Source organism: Brachyhypopomus gauderio, chromosome 4 (genome assembly GCF_052324685.1).
Source record: "Brachyhypopomus gauderio isolate BG-103 chromosome 4, BGAUD_0.2, whole genome shotgun sequence".
Classification (NCBI taxonomy): Eukaryota; Metazoa; Chordata; class Actinopteri; order Gymnotiformes; family Hypopomidae; genus Brachyhypopomus; species Brachyhypopomus gauderio.
Window position 1 is genome coordinate 9,898,512 of NC_135214.1, and position 9,907 is coordinate 9,908,418.

General features: G+C 42.3%; 1 protein-coding gene across 4 annotated transcripts in view; it reads left to right on the forward strand.

Moving 5' to 3' along the window:
* Window positions 1-9,470, forward strand: part of LOC143512127 (claudin-10-like) — a 91,612-nt gene extending 82,142 nt beyond the window's left edge. For 2 of the 4 annotated variants that reach the window (XM_077002078.1, XM_077002075.1), the window contains exons 4-5: window positions 2,699-2,806; window positions 8,899-9,470. In XM_077002078.1, the coding sequence (XP_076858193.1) occupies window positions 2,699-2,806; window positions 8,899-9,082 (292 nt within the window). In that variant the 3' untranslated portion in view covers window positions 9,083-9,470. Of the gene's footprint in view, window positions 1-2,698; window positions 2,807-3,413 lie in introns of those variants that run through there. The other 2 variants (XM_077002085.1, XM_077002084.1) reach the window with 2 other exon arrangements.
* The last annotated feature ends 437 nt before the right edge of the window (window positions 9,471-9,907 follow it).

Consider the following 9,907-nt stretch of genomic DNA (forward strand, 5'->3'; position numbering starts at 1 on the left):
GCCCGGGCCCGCTTGATGCCTCGTCTGATTGGTTCATTTTGCTGGAACTCAAACGTCAGTGATGCGACGCTCACGTTAAACAGTCATAGCGGCAAAGCGATTAGCAGACAATCGTTGTGTTAAATTATCGATAAATCTGTGCTTGCACCGTGTTTCTGCACTCCCAAAACGACTCCAAAAATACAATAAAAAGAGAATCGTGCACTCCATAGTGTTATGTGAGCGCGCTTTTATTCCAAATAAAGTCACGTTGTGATGACGTAAGCGTGCTCGGGCCGGCTTGATGAAGCCAGTGTGAGTGCAGGCCAGAGGGGGAGTGGGGAGGGGGGATAACCGGGCCCCAGCACGGAACCAGCAAACCGTTCCTAGTGTGAGTACGCCCTTAGAGAGTGATATTGAAGCTTTGATAGTAAATACATTTTAGGTGACAAAACATGGTCATCTTACGTCGTTAACCTGCCATTTAAACGGACATTTAAAGAGACATTTTAAGGAGACTTGTGGTCCATGTGTTTTCAACAACAACTTCAAAGCTGGATTTCTGGTGATTGGCTGCATGTAGACAGCTAAAAATTACGTTCTTCCCAACAAGTTTAGATATTACAAGTATTTGCACAGCAGAGTGGGCCAGCCAGTAGGTTTAAGAGAACTAAGGAATTGTTTTGCGCTGTGGTTCATAACAGGATGGCTTCATAGTTGTTAATAAAGTATCTGGTTTTATGTGCTTTGCGACCTTTATGTATGTGTTAAGTTTTTATTCTGTGATTAATTATTATTAATCAATTAAATTAATATCTAATTATTATCAATTAAACATTGAAGGTCTTCAGTGATATTTGTTGGCTGTGTTTTCTTGGGGGAGGGTGCAACTTGCTCTGGAGATATGGTAATGTTTTAGTAGTCTTAGTAGTCACGCTAGTCGCTCGAATAAAAGGTGCTCTCTCAAATCCAGTAGACACCAATATCGGTTCACCACAAGGAGACGCGCTAAGTCCAGTTCTATTCGCCATCTATCTAGAACTTGCACTCAGACAACTGCGTTCAGCATGTCCACGTCTCAAAGAAGATGAAGCACTACCAGAAGAAATCGAGTACGCAGATGATACAGACTTCATCAGTAGCAACAAAGCCTACATTGACAAAATTGAAGCAACAGCACCAGGCATCCTTGCACAATGGAATCTCACGATGAACCAGGATAAAACAGAACATACAGTCCTGAGACGGGAGAAAAAAAAGAGAATGAAAACTGGCGAAAAGTCAAGAAATTAGGCACTCTGCTAGGTGATTATGAAGAAATGCAGAGACGCAAACAACTTGCAACTTCATCCATGAAAAGTATGTGGAGGTTGTGGAGCAATAAGCACAACAAGATCAGCTTAAATAAGAAGATCCAGCTCTACAATACATACATCACACCAATTCTCACATACAATGCAAGTACATGGGCCTTAACCAAGCTAGAAATGGAAGAATTCAACATATTCCATAGAAAACAACTGAGATCGGTAATAGGGGTATATTACCCGAATAGAATCTCCAACATCAAGCTCTACGAGACTTGTCAAACTGATAAAATCTCGAAGACAATTAAAAGTGCCAGATGGAGAATGCTTGGTCATGTACTAAGAATGGAAGATAAGATCCCAGCTAAAGCTACAATGATAAACTATTTTCGAGAGGTAAAGAAAAGAGATGGTTTTAGAGGTGCCCCAAGAATGACACTAGCGACAATCATCAACAACGACCTCAAGGAAATAACGAGCAGCATAATCACGCCAGCAATATCACAATTGCCAAAACAACTGAAGACAATTGACGACTTGAGAATGCTTGAAAAACAGGCACGCCAAAGAAAGGATTGGAAAGAAATCATGCGAGACATGCAAGTTCTCGAGTAGTACCAAATACAACTGTATCGCTACTAGCTGGTTGTATGTTGGCTGTTAGAGAACGAACGCAATTATTATTATTAGTAGTAGTAGTAGTCTTCTCATCCATACTCCATACTCCAACCATAAGGGAACATCAGAGTCTAGGGAGTAGGGCCTAGGTGGCATAGTTGAGTAAAAGATTGGCAGTCTTCCAGAGTGTGATGGCCACATGCTACACAGGTGCCAATGAAGTGAAGAAATTCAGTCATTACATTTCTTCTTTTACCCAGGAAAGGTACTATCAAATGCAACACAATATTGAATAAGGAATTCAATAGTTCCAAAGCAGCTTCGATGCGAGAGACCAGAGTTAATATAAGAATCCAAAGTGGAACCTAATTGTGACGGGCAGTGTGAGCAACTAAAAAGGAAACGATCACGCCAAGTCTCAGGGAAAGAGGATGGTTTAATAGAAAGTGCGCAAACCAAATACCCGTGACAGATCCAGATTAAGGAAATAATAACCAGCAGTCAACTGGTACAAAGACAAGACAAATATAGACGAACAAACGACCCTCAGGTGAGACGGATCACGGGTCCCGCCCACCTGAGGGACGAACATCACGTGACCAAAAACAGGACATCTGCCGCTTTAAACGGGGGCGACCGGCAGGCCACCCCCCCCCCCCCCCCCCCCCCCCCACAACATGACACTAATTATAAAATATCTTGCAACAAGTAAATTTGGAATGTCTTAAAGATGCTGCAAAAACAAGCTCTATGGCCACAAAATGTTCTATCAATTATGTTTTCTGTTTTTACAGGTTTGAACTAGGATCAGCATTATTTATTGGATGGGGTGGTTCTGCACTTCTCATGGTTGGAGGACTCCTATACAACATCTTTGCAGTAATGGAGGGCTGCCAGTCAAGGTATAACTCTTGACACTATATAAAGAGGGTGGAGTGTATGCTGACTAGTTGTTGGCCGTTTACGGCGTTAATGGCATGAAAGTCAGTGAAATATAGTTCATTGTCAACATTTCAGTCCTAATTACAGTTTCAGTTTGTCATAAGCCCTCAGATCATTGTACATTTGCATTTGTAGAAACTGGCATTTGTTGTAACCACCACTTGCCTTAAAAACAGCATATATGCATATATTTTTTTTAGGGGTTGGACGCAATTTAAAAAAATTAATCGAATTAATTGCAAGCTTTGTAATTAATTAATCAAAATTAATCGCATTTCAGTATTTAACATGAGAAATATTAATTTGAGTTTGAATGATGAATTAATCAATGAACATAAGCATAAACTTCAAAATCTTGTTTATTTTTCCACCACTCTACTACATAGACCAATAGATGAGTGCAGAAAACAGAGCAGTTTTCAGAACACTGGAAATTCTGACCAAAATGTTTTAATTTTGGGAGCTTTGCTCAGGATATTGGAAGAATAAGAAGAACTGAAGTAAATCAGAAGATGTTTTTAATATCATTTAAGATAGATTAAGGTAGATTTTTCTTTAATTTCCCAGGCCTCTGCCACAGCCATAAAGTCCTCTACACAGGCATCTCCATAGTGCCTAGAAGTGGTCTTCTGCATGATCAAAGCAAATGACTGGATCTTCCATTCATCATCTATAATATGAGCTGTCACACAAAGATAATTCTTGTTGCTAACAGAGGTCCAGTGATCCCCAGTCAGAGACACATTTGTGGCACTCTTCACAATAACCTGTTTTACTTCCCTGCTGTTTTACAGCTGCTGGATTTTCTTTGACATTGTCTTTCTGGACGGCAGTTCGTAACTTGCATCAGTTGACACAATTTGCAGCACTTCTTGTAAAGCCTGGATTATACTTTCGTGAGTGACCATAGCGCGAGACTCCGCCCACCTTGCGCAAACCTCCGCGAACGGCGGAGGCGTTCAAACTTGCCGCGTCTTACTTAAGCCTTCGACATGTGGTCAAGTGTTGACTGGCGACACTGTTTGCTGGTACTAGGAATCCATTTAGCAGCTAAGTTATCATTACTGACCTGCGCGTTAGCCCCAACATGTTTTGCGTAGAGGTGGTAACGCAGGGTGGAAGTGCTCCTGTGATAAGCGAACTACTTCCTACATAAAGTGCAAATAACACTATTTTTGTTTGTACTTCAGTATGGAAGTTTCTTATATTTAAATTTCCCATCCACCAGCGTAGCCTCTTCAGTCATCTCCATCAAACTTATCTTATTGTGCATCCATATAATCTGTATGCCTGGAACTCGTGCACTGAGAAACATTCCACGGTGCAAAAGTGTCTCATGCGTTAAATGCGTTAAAATGCATTAATTTTTTTAGTTTGTTAATTTCCCTGTAATTAATTAATCTAAATTAATGAGTTAAAGTCCCACCACTAATTTTTTTTATAATTAGATCATAGTCATTGGTTGGTTAATACATCCTAGTCAAGCCTTTTTTAGGACTCCAGATGTTAGGGGCAGGATTTTATCATCTTTTTGTATTATGTTATTTGGTGTCTAGTTAAGCTAGTGACTGTTGTGAAAAGGGCAGCTGGCAACAGGGGAAAGACTCTGTGACAGCATGGAAAAACAGCTGATAAGAGGAAATAGACCCTAACGGTGCTGCCATGGGCTAGCAACTCATGGCAACAGCCACTATGGTACCCATGTATGTGCAACCAAACAAGCTACATTAAGAAGGAAAAAAGCGATACCTGAGTCAGCGAGAGCTGGGGTGGAAGATGACTCACAGGTGGATAACACGGTTACAGACTTTGGAACGGACATGGCTACGAGAAGTGGGTCGAGCATAGAGGCAGGCAGGGTGGTAGGGGAAAAGGCGCTGCAGACTTGCGTGTGTGGGTGGTGCAAGGTCACGTCAGTGAGAGGGCTGAGGATTCACCAAGGGAAGATGAAATGCTTGAGTGAAGGAGTACAGGGGCCCCGCATTGAACAATACCTATCACAGAATTGTTCGAGTCAGTCGGCTGAAGTCCAGCGGCAGGTTATATACCACAGTCCGCCAGATATCAACACCCTTGTTACTATGGAGGCCAACTCAAGCACAGGAGGTGGAGAGGAGGATAGCAGTGATGGGCCAGGGGTTAGTGGAAAGCAAAAGGGAAGAGAAAAAGGGTTAGGGCACAGATCGAAGGTTAAATGGCCATGGGCAGGTGATAAAATGTTGTGGAGGAGTGTTAATGATGATTTGAACCTGTTGAACAGGTTAGGTAAAGTTATCTATGATTATGGTGTGGCAAGATTTGGTGTTGTGAAGAAGAAAGGAATGAGTAAAGATGTTTGTAAATCAAGGAGGCAGATAGAAATAGGGAAACTAGTCAAGGAGTCAAGGTTATTGAGGAAGCGGTGGAAGCGGGGTAATGAGAAGGAAAGAGAGGGCATTGAGTTACTGCAGGACGAGTTGAAATATAAGTTAGGGAAATTGCGGAGAGCAGAAGTTATGAGGAAAAGAAGGAAGAAGAAAGAGCGTGCTAAGGAGGCATTCTTTAAAGATCCGTTTAGATCCGTTTTGTTAAAACGTTGTTTAGTCAGGAGAAGTCAGGGAGCCTAAAGGTAGGAAAGAAGGAGCTTGAGGGGCATTTTCAGAAGGTGTACTCAAGGGAGGAAAGGACTAGTGAGTTGAAATTGCCAGCAGATATTCTGCCAGTAGGGGATCTACAGTGGAAGATGGATGTTAATCCCCTTAAGTGGAGTGAGGTACAGGCTGTAGTGCGGTGCGCAAAAGCAGGTTCAGCACCAGGGCCTAATGGAGTTCCATATATATTATATAAAAGTGCGCCAGATGTTTTGAAGTTTCTATGGAAGTGGATGATTATAGTGTGGAAGAAGGGGATTATCCCAAAGGATTGGTGAAGGGCAGGTGGTGTTCTTATTCCGAAAGAGAAGGATTCTGTAGCCATAGAGCAGTTTCGTCCCATAAGCTTGCTTAATGTGGAGGGTAAAATATTCTTTCGTGTATTTGCACATAGGCTGCAGCGTTTCTGAAAAAAAATAAGTTAATTGATACATCAGTGCAAAAAGCAGGGATTACAGGTTTTTCAGGGTGTATAGAGCCTAGTAGCATGATTAGATTCAAACAGCAAGAGCAGAGAGAAGAGATCTACATGTGGTATTCTTGGATCTGGCTAATGCTCTTGGTTCAGTACCGCATGCTCTGTTATGGAAGGCATTTGAATTTTTTCAGGTTCCAGATGAGATTACGAAGTTAGTTAAAGCATATTTTGGAGACATTCAGTTTTGTTTCAGTACAGAGGAGTTTGTTACATCTTGGCAACGCCTGGAAGTAGGTATAATGGCAGGGTGCACAATCTCACCATTGGCATTTACAATGGCAATGGAGGTGATTATTAGGGCTTCTAAGTGGGTTGTAGGTGGGGAGAGGTTGCATAATGGCACCCGGCTCCCACCGATTAGGGCATACATGGATGACATGACTACATTAACAACTACTGTTCCGTGTACTCTACGGCTGTTTGAGAAGTTGGATGATAATCTTAGGCTGGCTAGGATGAAGGTTAAAACCAGTAAGTCTAGGAGTGTTCAATTATGAAAGGGAAGTTGACACAAGAAAAGAATGTGATGGAGGGAGAAGTAATACCGTATATTCTGGATAAATCAGTTAAGAGTCCAGGTAGGTGGTACACCGCAGCACTGAACGACAAAGAGCAGGTTGTAGAGTTAAGGAAGGAAATGAGTGAGGCTATTAATAGTATTGATAAGTCCTTTTTGCCAGGTAAATTAAAGTTGTGGTGTTTGCAGTTTGGATTGTTGCCTCGTCTAAGGTGGCCACTGACAGTGTATGATATTCCGATGACTGAAGTTGAGAGGCTAGAAATGATTGTTAATAAGGCTGTAAGAAAATGGCTTGGGGTTCCACATTGTCTTAGTAGTGTGGCATGGCTTGGGAGAGGAGTGCTAGAACTGCCACTAACAAGCTTAGTTGAGGAGTTTAAATGTGCCAAGGTAGGCCAAGAAATGTTAATAGGGTCGAAAGATGCACTGATCAAAGCAGCGGCACCAGTGACACGTACAGGAAGAAAGTGTAATTCCCAAGAGGCAACTCAGGCAGCAAAGAGGGCATTGGAGCATAGAGATGTTGTAGGGCAGGTGCAAAATGGGAGGGCAGGACTAGGGTCAGGTGATGCATGGATGGCATTCAGCAAGGCCACATCACCTGAGAGAAGGCGAATGGTGACTGGTTTTATTCGAGAGCAGGAGGAGGAAGTAAGACGGGCAAAAGCTGCAGGACAAAGTAAGCAGGGACAGTGGATGAAATGGGAAAGTGTAGAGAAGAGGAGAATCACCTGGTTAGAGTTATGGGCATTAGATGCGAGCCATATAACATTTCTTGTGGGAGCTACCTATGATGTACTTCCAACTCCACAAAACCTTGGGCAGTGGTTAGGTGAGGATCCTACTTGTAAGCTATATGCAGGAAGTGGTACATTGAAGCACATCCTGTCGGCATGCAAGGTGAGTTTGTCACAGGGACGTTACACATGGAGGCATAATCAGGTACTCAAATCATTGGCAGGTGCACTTGATAAGAAGCAGTTGGAAGTTAATTGCAAGCCAGTTGCTAGTTCCAATAGAGTAGTTAGGTTTGTGCGTGAGGGGCAGCATAGCAAGGAGCCAGCACTGTTTTCAAAAGTTGGTGGTAAGTGGGCTGATGCAAGAGATTGGAAGCTGTTGGTTGATGTAGGCTGTAAATTGCAGGTCCCAGAGTGTATTATAGTCACAACCTTGAGGCCAGATGTGTTGTACTCTGAAAGTAAGTGGATAGTGTATTTCAGAGCTAACTGTTCCATTTGAAGATTAAGTTGATGCAGCATATGAAAGGAAAAAGTTAAAGTATGCAGATTTGGTGGCTGAGGAAAGAGAGCGGGGCTGGCAAGCATATATTAGATCTGTAGAGGGCTAGGGGTTTTGTGGCAAAGTCTGTCACAAGACTGCTGGCTGAGTTTGGAGTTAGAGGCTGTGTGATGAGAGCAGTGGTAAAGGAGTTGTCAGTGGTAGCTGAGAGATCTAGTCAGTGGGTGTGGCTAAGAAGGGCTGAGGTTAGGTGGGGTAAGGATAGTACTTGAAGAGATAAATTGTTTGGTGTGTGTGATGTTGGGTGATGGGTAGGATTGTCGCTTGACTTTTCCAATAGCCGTTGGGTAGCAAGGTTGTTAGGAAAATCTTGTGATGGGCTACATTGTGAGCTTGGAGGGGGGTGGGTCTGGGACGCCAGACTCCACTGGTGAGCCTTCTGGATGTGTTGGGGGCTTAATTCATCGAAATACCAACGAAGGGAGGTGCCTTCCTGATGACCCCAATGAAAAGCTTGCAAGGTATTGTGTGTGTCCTTGTCACCTTGTTTTGAAGGTCAGTCCAGGTTTGTGTGGTGGTCTGAGTACTTGGCAGTTGAGGCAATGGACCATGAACATAGGTTGTGTGAAATCTATCTTGTCTTTTGGTAGTATTGAGTAATTGAGACGATGGGTCATGAGCATAATAGTAGGTGTTATTAGATCATAGTCGTTGGTTGGTTAATACATCCTAGCCAAGCCATTTGCAGGACTCCAGATGTTAGGTGCAGGATTTTATCATCTTCCTGTATTATGTTATTTCTAGGTATACTTGCAAACATTTTTTGCAAGAGCATAGCATAGGGCTAGAGATAACTCAGCAGTAAGACACTACATCTGTCTTCCATAAGTAAGGGTGAGACAGGTGCGGGTCATCACTGCTGATTACGCTGATTGCTCTGATGAGAGCTGGCTCGTGAACTCGCCCCAGTGAAGGCAGATGTAACAACCCTGGAGCCATCCCTGACATGACATTGACTCAGTGTATCTAGAACTGATGCTCTTTTGAAATAAAAAAGGGTAGTCACACCAAATACAGGTTTGACATAGATTTTTTACTTTTAACACTTCTATTTCTGAAAAACATTCTTACAGGTACAATATTATAAAAGGCAGATACAATATTATAACTGTTTTCTTACTTCAGCCCACAGTACCAAGGAAAATTAGTGCCCTCCACATATGAAGTACCATCTTCTAGTATGCTGGAATCAAGCAAACAAGTACTCACACTTCCACCATCTGCACTGCCTGACAAAGAAGGAAGAAAGGAAGAAGAAAGAAAGTCTAGGCACTTCAGCCAAGCCTATCAAAAGGATGAATATGTTTAACTTCCTCCTTTTATTACATATCTTTTCATATTTCTGACTGGAACTGGAGGCAGGCATTGTTTCAGTTTAATGCATTTAGCCCTCTTAACAAAACCCATCTATGTTCATGTTTTTATAACCTGAAAAAAGATTCAAAGTGACAGTGCTAGAATACTGTTTCCATGGTTGTGTGTTAATGTTTAGAATAACCTGTCAATTTATGTTCAGCTACATTATTTGCCTGTCACAGTACAGCCCCTGACCCCTCACCTTTGGGCATGTGTTTATGTCGTCTACGTCTAGACGTCTGTGTCCTGTGCTTGTCTTTGTTAGTCATTTCAGTGTGTACATGTTTCTGTTTCACATGCGCTGTCTGCGCTATATGTCAAATAAAGTAATGTTTGTGCTCAAGGAAATAGGACTCCGTGCCTCGTCCTTGCCTGTGCACCCAGCGTCACATTGCCAATATCTTGTATGGTAGTTTCCCATTTCAATTTTTTTTTAACAATTTTTTTGAGTATATCACACAGTATAGTACTGATTTTAAGAAGATTACAATCTCCAATTTTAGTCCACTGTGTGTCTACAGCAGAGGTGGAGAACCTTTTTTCCATTGGGGGCCAGATAAATATTTTTATATCAGGTCACGGGCCACAGACTACCATGACATAACATATAGCTAACTAGAATGGGCATAATACATGGTAATGGTAGTATAAAAATACCTTACCTTATCACAGTTTTAATGTGAGGGCTGAGAATGTTTGGTCTTGACCAGCTGTGGAATATCTGGGGGCAAAGATGCTGTGGCTACACGTAACTGATTCTCCAGGTGGGTATCTGTTA